This window comes from Trichomycterus rosablanca, chromosome 4, assembly GCF_030014385.1.
Source record: "Trichomycterus rosablanca isolate fTriRos1 chromosome 4, fTriRos1.hap1, whole genome shotgun sequence".
Taxonomy (NCBI): Eukaryota; Metazoa; Chordata; class Actinopteri; order Siluriformes; family Trichomycteridae; genus Trichomycterus; species Trichomycterus rosablanca.
The window spans coordinates 45,289,214-45,311,525 of NC_085991.1; the positions used below are offsets into that span (position 1 = coordinate 45,289,214).

Below are 22,312 nucleotides of genomic sequence, written 5' to 3' on the forward strand. Positions count from 1 at the left end.
AAAGCATGCAGAGAAACAGATGGACTACAGTCAGTAACTGTAGAACTACAAAGTGCTTCTATATGGTAAGTGGAGCTGATAAAATGGACAGTGAGTGTAGAAACAAGGAGGTGGTTTTATTGTTATGGCTTACCAGTGTACATCAAGGCTCTTCTTTGTTCTAACATCCAGGTAGTGAATTGTGTAAATCCAACAGCACTGCTGAGATTCAAACCCAAAATCTCAAAAAGTGGTGGTGGGTGAGCATATTTTATCACTGCACCACTCAAGCACTTCAGATGACATGTACAGAGCAAACAAATGGGCTACAGTAAGTAAATGTAGATCCAAAACATGCTATGAATGTTTAAACATTGCAAAACAGCCGTGAGCAGTAATTCCAAATTTTTGCTAAGTGCTTAAATGGAAACAAACTTTGCTTTTCTAACAAATCTATCTTTCCATGAAAAGAAATGTTTTCCACGTCTTTCCTCTAACGGGGTTCCAGCAAATTTGTCTTCTTAGAAGACGGTCTCCTTACTAGAGTTAAGAAATGTTTACTGAGGAAGCACTTCTGTAAGAGTGTCTGCTAAATACCAAAAGTGTAAAAGATAAACATAACACATTTATTGTTTCAGGCATCAAATTCAAGTTCTACAATTACTGACTGTAGTCCATCTGTTTCTCTGCATGCTTTGTTAGCCCCATTTCATGCTGTTCTTCAATGGTCAGGACCACCACAGGACCACCACAGAGCAGGTATTATTTGGATGGTGGATCATTCCCAGCACTGCAGTAAAACTGACATGGTGGTGGTGTGTTAGTGTGTGTTGTGCTAGTATGAGTGGATAAGACACAGCAGCGCTGATGGAGTTTTTAAACACCTCAATGTTACTGCTGGACTGAGAATGGTCCACCAACCAAAAATATCCAGCCAACAGCACCCCATGGGCAGCGTCCTGTGACCACTGATGATGGTCTAGAAGATGACCAACTCAAACAGCAGCAATAGATGAGCAATCGTCTCTGACTTTACATCTACAAGGTGAAACAACTAGGTAGGAGTGTCTAATAGAGTGGACAGTGAGTGGACACGGTATTTAAATACTCCAGCAGCACTGCTGTGTCTGATCCACTCATACCAGCACAACACACACTAACACACCACCACCATGTCATTGTCACTGCAGTGCTGAGAATCATCCACCATCTAAATAATACCTGGTCTGTGGTGGTCTTGTGGGGGTCCTGACCATTGAAGAACAGGGTGAAAGCAGGCTAAAAAAGTATGTAGAGAAACTGATGGACTACAGTCAGTACTTGTAGAACTACAAAGTCCTTCTATATGGTAAGTGGAGCTGATAAAATGGACAGTGAGTGTAGAAACAAGAAGGTGGTTTTAATGTTATGGCTGATCTGTGTATATGTATATATGACAAATTAAGGCATTCTATTCTATTCTATTATAACATCAGGGCAGTTGTAGCCTAGTGTTTAAGGTAGTGGACTAGTAATCGAAAGGTCGCTGGTTCAAGCCCTATCACTGCCAGGTTGCCACTGTTGGGCCCTTGAGCAAGGCTCTTAACCCTCAATTGCTTAGACAATATGCTGTCATTATAAGTGGCTTTGGATAAAAGCATCTGCTAAATGCCGAAAATGTAAATGTATTCTATTCATGCCAAACTTGTCCATTAGGCCAAAAAGAGCATTCCCAGTGCATAACTGCAATACATTTAGGAGTTTCACAAGTTCTTGTAAATACTGTAAAAAGATTCAGGGAATCTGATAAAATCTCAGTCCATGTAGGAAACCACTGTTAAATATGTGTGACCTCCAAGCCCTTAGATGGCACTAGGCAGTTGTGGCCTAGTGGTTAAGGTACTGGGCTAGTAATCGAAAGACCGCTGCTGTTCGAGTCCCGTTGTTTGTTTATTGGGATTTTAACGTCATGTTTTACACTTTGGTTATATTCATGACAGGAACGGTAGTTACTCATTACACAAGATTCATCAGTTCACAAGGTTATATCGAACACAGTCATGGACAATTTAGTATCTCCAATTCACCTCACTTGCACGTCTTTGGACTGTGGGAGGAAACCGGAGCTCCCGGACGAAACCCACACAGACACAGGGAGAACATGCAAACTCCACACAGAAAGGACCCGGACCGCCCTACCTGGGGATTGAACCCAGGACCTTCTTGCTGTGAGGCGAGAGTGCTACCCACTTAGCCACCGTGCCACCGTGCCACCCTGCTTAGACAATATACTGTCACAGTACTGTAAGTCACTTTGGATAAAAGCGTCTGCTAAATGCCGAAAATGTAAATGTAAAATGAGAAACCATCATGCTTCTGTAATAAATATAGCCACACTGGCACAGATTTCTTTGAAAAACTGTCATCAGTTTTTTTTTTTATTGCCCAATTGCATCATACTTCCTCTCTGCCTATGCCGATCCCTGCTCTGACCGAGGAGATCGAAGCTAACCCACGCCCCCTCTGACACGTGGGCAGCAAGCTGTATGCATCTTATCACCCACACATTGACGAGTGTTGTGCCACCTAGCATTGTTTACGGAGAGACACACCCTAAGAGCACTCTTTCCTCATCTCTTACCCCTTTTCCACCAAAAAAACCATGGTTCTTGAACCAGTTCTGTTCAGGTTTCTCTGAACCTTGATGTTCTGTAGAGAACCGATGCGCGTTTCCACCAGTTTTTGAGAACCAAGCCTGCGTCATCAGCGGTGGGCGTTACTTACTAAGAGTTAAGAGAAGTAATAACATGACGGAGTGTGTGGATTATGTGCGAGCATTTGTGCTGCTGTTACAGATGTTTGCTTTTATGTAAAAAGCATCGATCTAACTCGGTGATAAGAAGACGTAACGTGTTTGTCTCAGTTGTTGCTTTCTTTAGTTTATTGACGTGAGAGGAGTTTTGCGCTTCACTTTCACCGCGACTCTCGGCGCAAATAGCCGATTTGCTCAGCACTCGACTTGAGCGGTGAAACATCATTAAAGTTCCACAACACGAACATCCATCTGTGTGAAATAAACATCAAATCCAGTCTAAAATACCACATGTATCTGTGTTTAGCTGGATGTACACGTGTGGTGTTTATGCAGCTCGGGGAGTTGAAAAAGCTTCACGCTTCACGCAAGCGTTTTCCGTTCTGTCCGGGTCACTTTTATCTCGTAATATCACACAATTCACCTTTTTAAAGGCGCTTTGAAAATATCAGCGGTAAACTGGCTCAAAATGTAATCAGGTGAAGCTTAAAAGATAAAAATGCAGCATTAAGCTCCATATGAGACACCAGCCGACGCCATTGTTGCTAATGTGCTATGCTGTACAACATGACACGCCTACTGACGGACGTCACGGTTCGGGCTGAAAAACCAAGTATTCTGTGATGCCAGATTGGCCCGCTAGTTCACTGTCTGGAACCTCTTTTTTCCGGTAGAAACACGTGGAACCGGTTCAAAATCAAGTTCGGGAACCGGAACGGGCTCCGTGCCGCGTTGGTGGAAAAGGGGTATCTGTGTAGGTGCCTCTAATCAGCCAGCAGAGGTCGTAATTGCACCAGTCTGACAGAGAGAGTCCCCTATCCGGCTTAGTCCCGCCCATCTGAACAACAGGCCAATCGTTGTTCATGTGGGTGCTCAGCCGATACAATGTATTCGAGATCCCAGCTCTGGTTTCAGCGTGCGTTTTTACCGTTGCGCCACCTAAGCGGCATTACTTGACACAGTCCGCCCCTGTTATGCAACTTAAGTCCTGTTTAATACAGAAATGGGCAAAAACCTGTGTTGCAGGCAGAAAATTCTAAATTTGTTTACATCTAAAAAATACAATAAAGTTGGTCTGTAAAAACATGGGAAGTATTTTGTTTGTTAAATAATAGTTCGAGAGAATTTATAAATCACAAATTCTTGTTTTTTATGTAATTTTACAAAGATTCTCAATAAAAACGAACTAGTTATCTAACTACATAACTGACTGAATTTATAAATAAATAATAATTAACTTGGTTATTGCTAATGACCTTTATTTATTAAAAAAAAATAAAACAATACACTGATTATTTTTATTTACATTTTTTCAAGTGTCCCAACTTTTTTTTGGTATATTCACTGTTTTGTTATGGTAATACATAACATAGAATTTACATTTATCAGACATTGGACTCTTTGCTCTCATCCATGGCATGGGTCACACAAACAAGCTTATCTCTCTATTGTGTAACAGGACAGATTCTTCCGAGGTTTGCTTCAGTCACAACATGTTTGTCAGCGCTGGTAATTACGCGGCATCCTGGTGTAGTATTAATCTTACCTATTTTCTACAAACAACATCTACAGCATTTACTCAGTTACTTTCTGCATGATCATAAAACTCACTGAAAATCACAAGAGATTAAGATAATAAAGATTTCCATTGGTTAGTGTTTAGTAAAGTAAGTTCTATGGCATTAATACACTGCTCAGACATAACATTAAAACCACCCCCTTGTTTCTACACACACTGTCCATTTTTTCAGCTCCACTTACCATATAGAAGCACTTTGTAGTTCTACAATTACTGACTGTAGTCCATCTGTTTCTCTGCATGCTTTGTTAGCCCCCTTTCATGCTGTTCTTCAATGGTCAGGACTCTCCCAGGACCACCACACTAGACTATTTGGGTGGTGGATCATTCTCAGCACTGCAGTGACACTGACATGGTGGTAGTGTGTTAGTGTGTGTTGTGCTGGTATGAGTGGATAAGAAACAGCGCTGATTTTTAAACACCTCACTGTCACTGCTGGTTTGAGAATATTCCACCAACCAAAAATATCCAGCCAACAGCGTCCCATGGGCAGCATCCTGTGACCACTGATGAAGGTCTAGAAGATGGCCAACTCAAACAGCAGCAATAGATGAGCGATTGTCTCTGAGTTTACATCTACAAGGTGGACCAACTAGGTAGGAGTGTCTAATAGAGTGGACAGTGAGTGTACACAGTATTTAAAAACTCCAGCAGCGCTCCTGTGTCTGATCCACTCATACCAGCACAACACACACTAACACACCACCACCATGTCAGTGTCACTGCAGTGCTGAGAATGATCCACCACCTAATTAATACTTACTCTCTGGGGGTCCTGACAATTGAAGAACAGGGTGAAAGCAGGCTAAAAAGGTATGTAGAGAAGTAGATGGACTACAGTCGGTAATTGTTGAACTACAAAGTGCTTCTATATGGTAAGTGGGGCTGATAAAATGGACAGTGGGTGTAGAAACAAGGAGGTGGTTTTAATGTTATGGCTGATCAGTGTATATTTATCTATTACATATGGCAAGCAAATGATTAACACTACACCCCCATCTTACAGCCAGAGATTGTGCAAGAACAAAGAAAACAGTTCAGTGATGATGTTAAAAAGTAAATAATTTCTTCTATCTGTATGATTTTCTCTCTCTGCCTTGTGTAAGTGCAGCAAGTTAGAACTGGACAGTGCTGGCCATTTGTTGTTTTCACTGCTGAGTTAAGTAATCAATCAACAGATTCAGTAAATACTAACACAAGGCAGGAAGACACCCTGCTCAAGGCATCAGCCAATCACTGGGCTTCAGTTATTAGCTGACAAAAGCTGACAACAGGCCCACAGCAACTCTGACCAGAATAATGTCATATAAATATATAAATGAATAAATAAATGAGTTTCCTATTCTGTGATCTGAGCTGTTTTACAATCAAGCTCTTACCGTCACATGAACTGACATCCTATGTCATGGCCATGTTAAAAGTCACATGCTTTTCCGTACGTTTAACTTTCTGGATGTTGTACCCTGAAGACCTTTACTCCACTGTCAGCTCATGCTTGGTGGCGTCTTCAATGTCGAACATCAGATTGATGACCCACTGGGGGGCTGGAAGATCGTCCTGTATGAACAAAAACTCCTACAAATTAGCTAATGCCCACGCCTAATGTAACTGTCTTGGTTATTACAAAGGTTTAAAGATTATTAAGACAAAGCACAAATAAACACAGTTTTTATATGTATTGTACATTTCTTTTTTCTCCCCTTTTTCTCCCATTTTAGCGTATCTAATTTCTGCCTGTCCATCGATCTCTCACTATTGCTGGTCCCTGCTCCTGATTGGGGAGGACGAGGCTGCTCCACACCCCCTCCGACACGTGCACAGCAATCGAACATCTTATCACCTACACTTGACGAATGCAGTGCAGTACAGCGCTGTGTACAGGGAGCCACACCCTCTACCGCCCTCCTTTTCCATCTCCGTGCAGGCGCCACCAACCAGCCAGCAGAGGTCGTAATCACACTAGTCTGAGAGAGAGTGCCCATTCGTTGTTCATGTGGCCGCTCAGCCTCAGCCGGCAGGCAGAGCCGACATCTCAGCTCTGGTGAACAGCGTGTGTCTTTACCGCTGCGCCACCTGAGCAGCCTCTGTATTGTACTTTTAAGTTCAGAATTACAAATGGCTTTATTTTATAACAGGGAGACAACCATACACGGTGATCTGAGCCCTCCAAATAAAATACATACAAACAAATTAATTTATGCTGCTGTATGGCAATAAAGAAGCAGAAATGTACACATTAATAATGTATCAGCTACACGTGCATGGAAACAAACTCCTACTGCTGTGGGTCTTGTTTACACTAGATGGCTAACAACATTTGGACACCAATTCTAATTATTAAGTTCTGATATTTCAGGCATATTTATTTGTTATAATTATGTTACACTTTTGACCTTATGAAGTAAATTCAACCCTAGATCTGGATATCACCATAGGCATCATTATCGAGTTGCCCCCCTGCACCCCCTTGTGGCTATAAAAGCTCCACAATAACACAGTCCCTGTAAATACCTAAACCAGGTCCACAACTGAGGACTTTGTGAGAGATTATTAAGAACGAGTCTTAAAGGATTGTCATTGCTGACTTTAGCTTATAAATACACTTTAAATTCATGTCATTTGATGAAGTCTTTTGTAAGACTATGACTGGTAATTAATGTGGATCCATGTGCAGGCTTTTATTAAACTACTTAATACTTAATGTCTAAAATATCTAGCAGTTAAACAAAGATACATAAGTAGACACGTACCAAGGCATAACATAAAAAGAGTCGAAAAAACAGGCAAAGATTAAAAAAAAAAAACCTTGAGTTATTAAGTACACTTTCCAAAAAAATATAAACAAGCATTTACACACAGGAGCCCTAAACATGTAGCCAGAATTAAACTGCAGGCGTTTGTGGTGAGTGGAATGCTGGTCGAAATTCTGGACAGGAAGACATCTGGTGGACAGGTGGAGTATTACACTGACGTTCTGTAACAGGATGATGCATTCACACACCATACGGCCAAATGTATTGGGACACCTGACCATCAGCTTGTTGGACATACCATTTCTGTTTTTTGAGAAGGCTTCTCAGAGGAACGAAAATCTGTATGTGGAAATGTGTGCCCATTCATTCAAAAGAGCATTTGTAGTGTCTGGGCACTGATCAAGAATTGGTCAAGAATTCAATTCAATTGACATTCCAGTTCATTTTAAAGCTGTTCAGTGGGGCTGAGACCAAGGCTCTGTGCAGGACACTGGAGTTTCTGTAAATACATAGATAGGTAGAAAAGTACACAACATGGATTTCATGTCACACACCTCTACAGGTTGTCTTTGTCTCCGTCGATGCCGCTTGGCTTTTGGCGCTACATTTTCTTCTGGAAATCCCATAGGTTGTCTCTTTTTAGGTTGTCTCTTTTTAGGTTGTCTTGGTTGGGGTTTTGAAACCTCTTCCTCTTCCTCTGCAGAATTCATGAAAAGATGTTCAACTGCAGAAGACTGAAGTTTTCTACCAGCACCCATCAATGAAGTCGTCTAAGAAAATATACTGTATATTTAGTTTCCTATGCATTTGTTACACCTCATGTTATCTCATACACCGATCAGCAGTAACATTAAAACCACCTCCTTGTTTCTACACTCACTGTCCATTTTATCAGCTCCCCTAACCATATAGAAGCACTTTGTAGTTCTACAATTACTGACTGTAGTCCATCTGTTTCTCTACATATCTTTTTAGCCTGCTTTCACCCTGTTTTTCAATGGTCAGGACCGCCACAGGACCACCACAGAGCAGGTATTATTTGGGTGGTGGATCATTCTCAGCACTGCACTGACAATGACATGGTGGTGGTGTGTTAGTGTGTGTTGTGCTGGTATGAGTGGATCAAATACTGCAGTGCTGCTGGAGTTTTTAAACTCACTGTCCACACTGTTCACTGGCTCTTGCTCTCTCTGACTGTTTTTCATTCTGGGTAGCAACGGCTGTAATACGCCATCTTATCGTGAACTTTGTACAGACTTTTTGCTTACAGGAATGAAGAGCTGCCCCAACCCCCAACCCAACGTCTCCACTCTTAGCTTAATCCCACCAATACGGCAGGACGGGTCTGCAGCGCGCGCTGGTTATGGCTGCGAATTGCCGGATGGCTGCTTGTCGTAGTTGGTTACTTTTCCAATCCCCACATCCCTAACCCGTGGCTGGTTGTGTGACTATGTTATGTTTTTATGTTTACATGTGCTTGTGTGCTGTAAGGGGCTTTTTTTCGTGTTACCATAGTGTGCTCCTCAGGGAGCACAATCTGGTTGCTGGTTTTTTTTATCTCCTACTCTCCCAATGTGTTATCATTTCTTGTTTCTTATCCTGTCTTGCTGTCCTGTCTCCCCCCTTGTCATATTGAATGTTCTGGACGGGTTGATGGCTAATTTCGCTGTAATTGTACCTGTTGCAATTTATAGTGACAATAAAGTTCTACTACTACTACTACTACTATTAGACACTCCTACCTAGTTGGTCCACCTTGCAGATGTAAAGTCAGAGACGATCACTCATCTATTGCTGCTGTTTGAGTTGGTCATCTTCTAGACCTTCATCTGTGGTCACAGAACGCTGCCCACGGGGCGCTGTTGGCTGGATATTTTTGGTTGGTGGATTATTCTCAGTCCAGCAGTGACAGTGAGGTGTTTAAAAAGTCCATCAGTGCTGCTGTGTCTGATCCACTCATACCAGCACACCACGACCATGTCTGTGTCACTGCAGTGCTGAGAATGACCCACCACCTAAATAATACCTGCTGTGTAATGGTCCTGGGAGAGTCCTGACCATTGGAGAACAGGGTGAAAGTGGGCTAAGAAAGCATGCAGAGAAACAGATGGACTACAGTCAGTAATTGTAGAACTACAAAGTGCTTTTATATGGTAAGTGGAGCTGATAAAATGGACAGTGAGCGTAGAAACAAGGAGGTGGTTTTAATGTTATGGCTTCGGTGTATGTACTAATGCACATTGCTAGACGCCCTCTAGTGGTCTATTTACATAAAAACGCCACCACAGGATCAACACTGAGTAGGTATTATTTGGTGTTTAACCCTTCTCAGCATTGTTATTAACACTAAGAGTTGCATAGTGCGTGTGCAGCATCTCTGTTGGACTTAAAATATATAACCAAAAAGCACTGACATCAAGCATACTTGGTTCTGGAAGATCAATTTTATCTAACTAGTTAGTGAATTAGACAAGCTAAAGCAATAACAAAAATAGTAAATCAATACAAAAAGAATGCATTACAAGATCTACCAACAAGGCCGTACAAAGGAAGCTTCATCCTGGTCTACTGATTTTTTGTGGCTGGTCCAGTTTCATTGGGAAACACTGGGTGCCCTGTTGTGGCCCCTTTCCATTGATTGGTATCTGTACTCAGAGGTGCAGCTTGTATTTAGGCACTCTTTATCTCATCAAACACATGGACCTAAACTGCTAAACTGTGAACACAGTATTTCCAGTATGCACAACATAGATGTAGACCATGTACAAACACTGCTCTTACCTTTGATTTACCTCTGGCACTGAGCGACTGAGGTGAGCGACTCCTCAATACGAGGCGTGTTGGTGGGGAAAGTAAGTCGGCGGATCTTTCAGGTGTTGAGAAGCTGTTTCTTTTAGAATTCAACATTGTTAAAAAACTTGGATTAAAATCTTCCAGTGCTGTAGAGCTCTTTCTTATAAAGCTTTCCCGGCTTTGTGAACTTCGTCTTCTAGAGCCTTTCAATGTACTACTAGAGGCTATCGGAGAGCCCTGGCTTCCTGAACCTCCTAGGGCCAAGGAGCTCCTTCTCCTAGAGCTTTTTGGAGTTGAGGTTTCCTGACTTTTAGAGCCTCTGGGTGAGGCACTCTGTCTTCTAGCATTTCTCGGTGTCAAGGACTTTCGTTTCCTAGTAGTTTTTGGAGTTGAGGTATCTTGTCTTCTAGAAACTTTTGGTGTTGGGGAGCTTGATCTTCTAGGACTCCTCTTTGAGGAGGTTTGTCTCTTATCTGGTTTGTCATACACCTTTTTTAGTTTCTTCTGAACATCCAGGGCCATGCCAACCAAAGCTGTGTTGGATTGAAAGTTACCATGCCTTGGCTTCTCTTTTTTCTCAAGGTAATCTAAGGTAGTTTTTTTACACTTTGAGTTAGCCACATTCCTTGACTTTGGAGGTGAAGGTTGTGGTGGATGTTCGGGAGGCTCCGGGGCAGGCAGAGCTTTCTGCGCGAAGGCTTCTGCTTCATCCTCTTCCACTATAGTGTGCAGGAAGTACATGATGCTGGAGGGGAAAGTGAAAAACAGATCAAGCTGCTGTACAGATTTATGGAAGTACCTTTTTTGTAAGACAGTTGAGGTGCTAGACTGGCCTACTTGTCTGCAGTCCAGAGCTCACTCTCACTCACTCACTTTCTATACAGCTGATTTAAATCAGAGTTGCGGTGGGTGCTGGAGCCCAGCTCTCAATAGGCACCAGGCACACAGAAACACCCTGGACAGGGTGCCAGTCTATCTCAGGGTAGACATACACACATTCACACCTTAACACACACACAGATCTAAGGGGTTTGTGTCACAATGGTTGGTGTCATAAGGTCTGTAAATGTAGTTCACTGCAGTTCATAGCCAGTGGCTTGCTTGGACACAATATTGCTAGATATTGCTAGAAGTAAAGCTGTCAGAATCTCGAACGCATGTTTCTTGTTACTAGTTTAGGATGACTAAAAATGTAAAAATGTTTTGTTAAAATACTCAAACAAAATGATAATCTTAATGTTAACTCTAATAACATCCACTATGGTTATTTTAAATTAGATTACCAGAGTGAACCATGTCAATCAGATACACATCTGATTGTATACATAAATGGGTTAGAAAACATCACATCTGCCAATCTAAGGTAATGCTTAGCAAAGATTACTAGGTTAAATTACTTTTATTGGGCAATAGCAGTGGAAAATATGGCAATGCTGGTAGCTTAGCTAAAAAGTAGCCAAGTTGTAGTGTTAAAATCTAGAGCTTTTTAAGTACTTTATATATGTTATAAATCCAGTAGCTGGGTAGCTACAGTCAAGCCGGAAAGTCTGCACACCCCTTTCACCTTCTCCACATTTTAGTACATTACAGACTCATTCTACTGTATAATAGATTGAGTTCTTTTTTTTTGTCACAAAATTCTACACAAAATAGCCCACAATGACAAAGTGGGTTTTTAGACATATGTGCAAATGTATTAAAAATCAAAATGTAAAATATCATCATATGTACACAAGTGTGCACACCCTTTGATACAACACCCAAAAGTGAGGTGATTTTGTTTTCACTGACACTGCTTGAGATGTTTCTACAATTTAATTGGAGTCCACCTGTGGTCAATTCAATTTATTTGACATGATTGTGGATTGCCAACACCTGCCTATATAAGGTCCCACAGTTGACGGTGCATATCAGAGCAAACTCCAAGCCATGGGGTCAAAGGAATTATCTGCAGACCTCAGAAACAAAATTGTGTCAATTCTTGTCTTTCCGGCTTGACTGTATGTTGTACAGAAAATTTATTTATTTCACCAGCAGATTCATCCCACACTGGGCGCAGGACTAACACACTCTGTACAGGGCACCAAATCATTACAGGGCAACACACATTCACTTACTTACACCTATGAGCAGTTTAAAGTAACCACTTGACCTTCTGTATGTTTTCAGCATTTGGTGACTCTAGTACAAACATCTATTTCATTGCAAAATCTGGACAGCCTGTTGCCACCTTGAACAGAAGCTGTTCCAATGATAGAGTTGTTCATTATTGTTTTTTTTCAATGTTACTCTGGCATTACTCAACAACTGCTTGCTGTGTCTAACTGCAGACCCTGAGCACAGCATTGCTCAACAGAACACACAAGCCTTCAAAACATCCCTCATGACCTTTCTGTTCTCATTGTAAATATTTACCCATGATCCTATAAGAGCCTCATCGAAGAATGTTTGTTAAGGTCCTGGAGAGATAAACTGTACCAATACAAAACAGACTACATAAGAAAGCTGAATCATTTCAGTACATAGTGACTACTTAACTTTACTTAGCTCTGTATGGTCCCAAAATAAGTAAGACACCATGCTTTACACCAAGATTATACAATTCATGCTAGATTACAATGTGTATTGGTGAATAAGATGTGCTAATGAATATATTTTCATATACCCTCATAGGTGTCATAATAGCTAGAGAGAGTTTAGCTTTAGCCTACATTCATTTCAGTAGAGTTTGCTTAGTGGTACACTGTACTTCCAAAGTAAAGTTTATGACCATGTTTGGTTTACAAACCCAATACACTGGTTTAAATAAATCTGAACCAATGATCTTTTTCAAAGGCATAAAGTTCCCTTAAACAATGGAGATGCTGGACTTTCAGTTCTCATCAGATCTAATCATTTTAGTCTTATAGTAAGTCCCTGCTTTGCATTTCTTCTTGTAACAAGGTTTCAGTAGATTCATGTTCTTAAACTACTTGTTTTCTACTAGTACTAGAGAATGAAAATGTTCACTAAGGAAAACAAACATCTGTACGACACTCTAGATACAAGCATCTACTAAATGCTGTAAATGTAAAACACAAGTAAACAATTGTGCATTCATCATATCTAGCTATTCCAGAATTACACACACAAGTTAAACTCTGGGTAGCAAAAGAAAAAATAGAATTCTAGGTTGCCAAAATCCCCCCAACAACTTTATGATTTACATTTTTACATTTTCAGCATTTGGCAGACACCTTTACCCAAAGTGACTTACAGTACTGTGACAGTATATTGTCTAAGCAACTTAGGGTTAAGGGCCTTTCTCAAGGGCCCAGCAGCGATAACCTGGCAGTGCGGGGCTTAAACCAGCGACCTTTTGATTACTAGTCCAGTACCTTAACCACTAGGCTACCACTGCCCTATAAAATATGGTGGGGCTTGAACCCAGGACCTCATACATATTCATATGATAAAAACTAAAGGTTATTCGTACTTTAAAGGGCAGTTTGACTGAAAATTAGCTAGCATACTTGCATTTACTTTGTTTACAAGAATAATAATGGTGCATTTTTATAATGCACAGTTGTGACTATAGACATTATCTAAAACATTCCAACTTTTCCATCAGTAGAAAAGAACTTTGGTTTTCCTGCATTAATTCTGACTGGATATATTTTTTACCAAAAGTATAATATACATTATTATTTAACCACATTAATTCACAAAATATTGATGTGAATCATTTAAGATTTTAAACTGTCATTGCAAAAACTGGTTTCACTGATTGTTAGTAATGGTCATTGGTGTCACAGTATCTGTTACACTCTTTTAGCAATAAACTCCAGTGTTATTAGTTAATTGATTTCAATCTTTTTCCCTACACAATACAATGAGTAGAACCAATAATGAATCTAAAAACCACACATAAAAGAAAAACTTTGAGCAGGATTTCTTATTTATACTTACAAGGCATGAGGGGAGTCACCATGTGACCTTAATAATTGCTCTTCCACCTGACCTTTAACCCAGGAAAACCTTCTGAATTTTTTTTTTATTATTTTAAACTAAGTGTTCATTTCTCTTAAGTTAATATTAACACTACTAACACTATTTACATTATAATAATAACATAGTGTATATATATAGTCTAAAATCCTAAACTGAAAAAAAATAATTAATGATAAGTTAAGACACTGGTTATTGTAGTTAAGAAAACCTAAACTGAGTAAAAACTACTGATACCACACACACACACACGAGTGGTATGAGTGGATCAGACACAGCAACGCTGATGGAGTTTTTAAACACCTTACTGTCACTGCTGGACAGTCCACCAACCAAAAATATCCAGCCAACAGCACCCTGTAGGCAGCGTCCTGTGACCACTGATGAATGTCTAGAAGATGACCAACTCAAACAGCAGCAATAGATGAGCGATCGTCTCTGACTTTACATCTACAAGGTGGACCAACTAGGTAGGAGTGTCTAATAGAGTGGACAGTGAGTGGACATGGTATTTAAAAACTCCAGCAGCGCTGCTGTGTCTGATCCACTCATACCAGCACAACACACACTAACACACCACCACCATGTCAGTGTCACTGCAGTGCTGAGAATCATCCACCACCTAAATAATACCTACTCTGTGGGGGTCCTGACCATTGAAGAACAGCATGAAAGCAGGTTAAAAAAGTATGTAGAGAAACAGATGGACTACAATCAGTAATTGTAGAACTACAAAGTGCTTCTATATGGTAAGTGGAGTAAGTCCGATACGATTTTGAAATGACACAATGAGCTCGGTGAGAATATTTATTTCAGTATTTATTAAAAAATCATACACTGCTCACCTGTAAGCATCACACACCACTGCATTTACACACAGTACATCTGAATATCAAACACTATCAGCTTAAAGGCAAACAGTTCAGTTACTGTACGCTTGTAAAATAAGGCAAAACATGTTATTAATGACAAATCCAAAGGAAAGTGTGACCTAAGCAGTAATTTCAGTATTGAGCATGTCTTACAAATACATCAGTGAGGTAAGCCTTAAACATGCTGTGTGTACCTTTTTATTAGTGAAAACAGAAGAAGCAACAATAAGAAGAAGAATAAAATAAGAAGAAGCATCAATAATTTGTAGAAATAAATGCTTGTATGTGTTCTTATGTATAAAAGCCAGCTTTACACTGTACGATATTCAGGCCAGTGATGCTGTTACGGACTGTAATCTCTGATCATAATTTTACAATTTCATTGTGAGTCCAAACTTTGTTTAAAATGTATAATGTAACCAGTTCAGTCCCACTGTGACTGAAATTCTGACAGTGTGATAACTTTTAATACTGACTAAATTGCTAACAGGGGCGGCACGGTGGCTCGGTGGGTAGCACTGTTGCCTCACAGCAAGAAGGTCCTGGGTTCGATCCCCAGGCGGGGCGGCGTGGGTCCTTTCTGTGCGAAGTTTGCATGTTCTCCCCGTGTCTGCGTGGGTTTCCTCCGGGAGCTCCGGTTTCCTCCCACAGTCCAAAAACATGGAGTCAGGTTTATTGTAGACACTGAATTGCCCGATAAGTGAATGGATTGTGTGTGTGTATGTGTGTCTGCCCTGTGATGGACTGGCATCCCGTCCAGGGTGTTACTGTGTGCCTTGCGCCCATTGAAAAGCTAGGATAGGCTCCAGCGAACGACCTTAATTGGATAAGCAAATAAGAAAATGAATAAATGAATGAATTAATAAATTGCTAACAGTGATTAATAAACAAGCTATATATATTTATTTTCTTTATGTAAATTCATGTTTAATATGTGTTGGTGTATGATGTAGGCAGAATGTTATTGTCTTGCATCATGTACCTATCATAAGAACTTATTTGTTGCATAAACGGAGATGAAGAACACATGATATCACACAGGCGGACATAGAATTTTTGTGGCATCATGTCATACTGTGTATCGTTTAAGAGCGCTGAAATCGGACAGTCTATAACTGGCTTTAATGTTATGCGTCATCACTGATATGTCGTTCACCATCATGCCACAACAATAGGAAACAAAATCACTTTAGAAACCCTTTTAAGTCTTGGCATTAAGGCCATATATCAGTCTCGTGACAAACCTCTTCATTCTCATACACTGATGCTATGACTTAACCTTTTATAATGCATTACAAAACCCAGAACTCATTTAAAAAATCAATTAATTAAATATTTCCATGATTTAATTTGCCTTATTGCTGTGATAATGAATAAAAGCTAAAATCTGAATGGTGGTGCCAACTTCAATAGCTAATCAAATTAATGTAAGTTCAGTGTAAGAGATTAAAAAAAACACATGTAATAAAATGCGTACTTTTATATATGTTCAGTTAATTGCCAGGTAATTACTTTAGCTACATTTGCCTGTTTGTAAAGTTGTTTAGCTGGTTAGCTAATATTACCTGGCTAATAGTGTTTGCCTGTTTTGCTGGCTGTAGTGTTTAAACCTCGGTTTGTGTAGGCTGATAACAGCACTTTCAGGGTGTGCATTTTCTTTTCTATGTTACTGGCTTATTACCTAACATTAGCTAGTTGTAATAATTACTCTAACCAGAAGCTTGGCTTGAATTGTGTAGCAGCATTGAGTGTATATTTACAAAATACACCCCTGTATAGTATTGCTGAGCTTAAAACCTACTGCTAGTCTGTATGACCTAAAGTTGGGTTACAACATGAATAAATCATTAGGAAATCAACTAAACCATTGGGAATGACAATTAATTTGCTTTGTTTGTGATGTGTTATATAAACACCACCCAAAGATTCAACAGTTTAAAGTGTGATGCTGCTACAGAAAGTGGCAGTCTTGGAATGTTCTGCCTTCTGAGGTGAAATTGAACCTTGGTGATACTTGGAATAGCAAGACAATCATCCCGAACACACTTCCAAGTCAACCAAAGCTTGGTTAAGTAATCAGTTCTGGAATATCTGGAATATCCTGCAAAAGCAGTTGCTGCACAAAAGCCATCAAACCTCAATGAGCTGAAAGTTTTTGCTCAAGAACAATGGTAGAAGTTTCCACAAGAAGCTTGTTACCACTTACTGAAATCATTATGAGAGGTTATCAAAGCAAAAGTACTGTGGCTGGAGGTTGAATGATAGTTCACATGGACATTTGTCAAGCGAGTTAAATGTTTCATGCAATTCCATACACATCATCATTCTATACACAACACTTTTTAAGGTAAGGGGGGTTGTGATACAGTTCCAATTGCAACTCTATATATAATTCTATTGGTATTTGGTAACTGTAACAGTCGCATATGCACAGCAATGGTTTTCTTCGCAGTTTTAGTTTTAAATATTTCCTGAATGTGTACTGACAGGCCACTTACAGGAAGAAATATGAGGAAGGGTAGTTCAGGCTAGATGTTATCAGATGTTAATATGCAAGTTCTTTGCAGTGTCATAATAGTACTACAGAGGTCTTCAGCTCACTAGTCATTCTCACAAAATGTGTAATTTCCTGCTGATTGGTCTTGAGCTCTTAATTATACTATCACTACAATAGTATCAAATACATATTTTTGAGTGGACCAGCAGTTAAGTAAACTAGCACACTACTGCGGAGAACTAGTATCGGGACCGGCTAACAGTCTGGCCTATAGGAGGTGCACTTGTCAGTGCACTCTAAGTGCAGGTCCCAAGCCTGGATAGACAGGAGGAAGGGCATCAGGCGTAAAAACTATGCCAAGTCTGGTATGCGGACCTTATCTGCTGTTGTGACCCGTAAATATGGAAGCAGCAAAAAGAAGAAAAATAATTGTTTATTCTTTAGGGTGGTGTGGTGGCTTAGTGGGTAGGACTGTTGCCTCACAGCAAGAAGGTCCTGGGTTCGATCCCCAGGCGGGGCGGCGCGGGTCCTTTCTGTGCGAAGTTTGCATGTTCTCCCCGTGTCTGCGTGGGTTTCCTCCGGGAGCTCCGGTTTCCTCCCACAGTCCAAAAACATGGAGTCAGGTTTATTGTAGACACTGAATTGCCCGATAAGTGAATGGATTGTGTGTGTGTATGTGTGTCTGCCCTGTGATGGACTGGCATCCCGTCCAGGGTGTTACTGTGTGCCTTGCGCCCATTGAAAAGCTAGGATAGGCTCCAGCGAACGACCTTAATTGGATAAGCAAATAAGAAAATGAATGAATTAATAAATTGCTAACAGTGATTAATAAACAAGCTATATATATTTATTTTCTTTATGTAAATTCATGTTTAATATGTGTTGGTGTATGATGTAGGCAGAATGTTATTGTCTTGCATCATGTACCTATCATAAGAACTTATTTGTTGCATAAACGGAGATGAAGAACACATGATATCACACAGGCGGACATAGAATTTTTGTGGCATCATGTCATACTGTGTATGTTACTGCTGATGTTGATTTTGTGGACAAGAAACCTTTTTCTGTCACTGCTTAAGTTGTTACATGTAACAAGATTGTAATGTTTGGTGTAAAATATTATAAAATACCAGATTTTACTCCTATTTATTTTCTTCCATGTACTCTGTTCTGCAGTAGTAAAATGTTCAGTAGCTATATGTTTTGTATGTTTACACTGTGCATTATTTTGAGATTAAAGGTTGAGTACTTTGATGATAATGTGTGCATGTACATCTATTTACCAGTGACTGTATAACTGTGTGTGGGTGAAATAGTCCCCTCACCCAGGGGTCACTGCTCTCAAAGAACAAATGTTCCCTTCAACATCGACCCCAATTTACACACTCTAGCATTAGAGAAAGCAAGAGATAAACAAGTCACCCAGTACTGAGGTGAATGATGTCAACTTTGGTTAGGTAAAATGTCATAAATCATAAGTGTGATACATTTTAAATCATTAGATTATTTTCTGCATTGATTAATATATTAAAAAATATAATAAATATCTCTTAAAAAACCAAAGATGTGTAATCATTTCATTAAGCAGTGGTCACATTACATTTATGCCAAAGATATTTGACAAATTAAAAAAACAACCTTAAGTAAATGAATGGAAAAACATAACATTATATAAGTGCAGAACCTTTAAGGTAGATGAACTGCATGATACAATACATGGCAAAAGTTTGTGGACTCCTAATCATGAGCTTAATGGACATCCTAATACAAAACCATGGCCATCAATATAAAGTTGGCTCTCTTTTGCAGCTATCAAAGACATTCAGTCATTTGTGCGGTCTGAAACTGATGTTAGAAGAAGTTCTGGTTTGCAGTCAGCAGGTACTCAGTGGGCTATGGTCACTGCTTTGTGCATGCCACTGAACATTCTCCTCAACAAACTTGTCAAACCATGTCTTGACCTTGCTTTGTGTACAGGGTCCAAATCATGAGAAGCTTATGATATATTTTTAATTATTGATTTCACAACATGTGATCCTAACGCTTCACGAGAGTAAGCTTCACATATTAGAATATCAAACAGGGCCATGTAACCTATATTTTAGATCAAGACAGCAAAAAAAGGAGTGAAGCTGATGTGGAGTTCATAGCCATCTTGGGGCATGGGTGGCAAGATATCGAGCCACAAAGACTGGTTAGGGTTATCTGGTTAGGGTTTCAGGGTTTCTTTTATAATATTCAGTAATAGGAAAGTGCATGTGTGGTATACACCAACAGAACCGTGTAAGCTTAAATGCTGGACCCCTACAGTAAGTAGGGGCTTTGTTTTTGCTGGAATATTTCTGGTCCACTTGTTCCCTTATGCCTAGTTCACACTACACGCTTTTTTGCCCTGATTGACTGGTCTCTGCTAGATGTGGCAGCTCGGGAGCAACTCGGCGTTCGCTCGGCAATCGAAACTCGTCTCTCGATCACTATGTGTGATCTACTCAACAACTCAGTCCAATCGGTTCTCGGCGACTGAAGAAAAATATCTAGCATGCTAGATATCCGGATCAGTCAGCCGACTGGCAGTGAGTGCGGTGTCGAACTACAGCCAATGATAACGCAAGATATGGGCTTTGGAAACCGAGGGAGAAGTGTAAAAACGCAAGACAGGGGCATAATATAGTTTCTATGAGAATACATCAGCATACACTCAAGTTTTACAGTATTTGTGATCTTATCGTCTACGCCAAACCATAATACCAATGCTGCATTGCAGAAAATATTTATTTAGATCAAGATCTGCCAAATGCATTATTGTGAATGTAGCTAAAGATAAAAGAAATAAAATACAGAAATCCCTTCATGTTTGTTTAACAGCATACAGTATACAATGTATTATGTTTATATTATAATGATCAACCATTTCTGACACTTGCATGTACTCCAGCAATTGTGCTTTTGTTACTTATGTTTGTTATTATAGTTGCATTTATAGGCATTCACTCACAATATATAATACAAGTGACCTGATAAGAAAGTGCAACCAATATCCATGTTACATTAGAACAGTAATCAGTGCAGCAAGGCGGTCACAGACTACACCTTAACCTGAAAAGTAAATGCTAAATTACAGCTGTAAAACCCTGAAGAACAAAAAGCTACATTCATGCAGTCATAGAGGTTTAGACTGACAACTGTATCTTCAGACAGAAGTGCTAACGTTGTGTTGAAAAATTTGTTCTGCTTGTATGGACAGATACCCAAGGTCAGATACCTACTTCATCTAGTAATGAACATCTATACAAAGTAGGAAGGAACCAAAACAGGAGATATAAACATTCTATTGTAATGTAAGCGAGCAAAAATAAATGCATTTTAAACTGATCTTATATTATTGCTAAACAAGTCCTCATGTGATTCAGCCTCCAAGTAACTGAGTGGTCGACCCAAGGATTTGGTCCTTCTTAGCAAAACAATAAATGTTTGGTTGCCTTTTGTAATGGGCTGGGGAAAGGTAACTGTCCACTGTGGTTCTTGTACATCACCGATCAGCCATAACATTAAAACCACCTCCTTGTTTCTACACTCGCTGTCCATTTTATCAGCTCCACTTACCATATAGAAGCACTTTCTAGTTCTACAATTACTGACTGTAGTCCAGCTTTTTAACCTGCTTTCACTCTGTTCTTCAATGGTCAGGACCCCCACAGGACCACCACAGAGTAGGTATTATTTGGGTGGTGGATGATTCTCAGCACTGCAGTGACAATGACATGGTGGTGGTGTGTTAGTGTGTGTTGTGCTGGTATGAGTGAATCAGACACAGCAGCGCTGCTGGAGTTTTTAAATACCATGTCCACTCACTGTCCACTCTATTAGACACTCCTACCTGGTTGGTCCACCTTGTAGATGTAAAGTCAGAGACGATCGCTCATCTATTGCTGCTGTTTGAGTTGGTCATCTTCTAAACCTTTATCAGTGGTCACAGGATGCTGCTCACGGGGCACTGTTGGCTGGATATTTTTGGTTGGTGGACTATTCTCAGTCCAGCAGTGACAGTGAGGTGTTTAAAAACTCCATCAGCGCTGCTGTGTCTTATCCACTCATACCAGCACAACACACACTAACACAATGAGAATGATCCACCACCTAAATAATACCTACTCTGTAGTGGTCCTGGGAGAGTCCTGACCATTGAAGAACAGCATGAAAGGGGGCTAACAAAGCACGCAGAGAAATAGATGGACTACAGTCAGTAATTGTAGAATTACAAAGTGCTCTTAAATGGTAAGTGGAGCTGATAAAATGGACAATGAGTGTAGAAACGTGTAATGTTATGGAGGATCAGTGTATAGTATAATTTAACAAATTAAATACCCAAACATTACCAGTACTCACTTCAGTTTTAGAATACAGTGGTCACTTAATTTGACCAGGCCTATGAATTTCACAATTCAGCATTTAGCACCTGCAAAAACTAGCATTTATTTGGGTATTTACGGTAAACTTGAAAAGTGAAAAGTGATGTAAATGTAAATATTTGCATTTGCAGAATTGCTACATGAACACTTGTTAACATAATTTAATGGATTGAACACTTGTTAGCATGATTCAATGGATTGGCTACCTAAACGTTGTAGAATACTGTTGTCACTCTCAGTTATAACAGAACCACGTTATAACTTAACCAAATTTACCGCTCCAAATAGAGTGTGAAATATATTTAGTTGCTGTTTGAATGTGGTATATCATCGCACTCAAGCTACACAAACATCAGGTGAAAAAAACAATACAAAAAAGTGGCTAGCGCCTCAATAAATTGCTTCAGCTAATAAAATAACAGATAGGTGCAGAATTTCTCTTTGTGCTATTTCATTACATCTCAAACACATGCACACATCCACCTTCACTCAGACTTAATGAATACAATAGAAAAAGTACACAAATTTCATATTAAGAACATAAATATTTACATACAACCTGGTAGTTGTGGCATATATTACATAAAAAATCCGTCCTGACTTTGACCTCTGCAGTTCCTCTAATGCAGAGGATGTTTTGCATGCCCAG

General features: G+C 39.9%; 1 protein-coding gene across 1 annotated transcript in view; it reads left to right on the forward strand.

The window, feature by feature from the left end:
* LOC134312446 (insulin-like growth factor-binding protein 3) overlaps window positions 1-6,482 on the forward strand; it is a 47,805-nt gene extending 41,323 nt beyond the window's left edge. Inside the window, exon 4 of the mRNA XM_062994400.1 lies at window positions 6,068-6,482. Coding sequence (XP_062850470.1) covers window positions 6,068-6,076 — 9 coding nt within the window. The 3' untranslated portion in view covers window positions 6,077-6,482. The remainder of the gene's footprint in view (window positions 1-6,067) is intronic.
* Window positions 6,483-22,312: the final 15,830 nt, after the last annotated feature.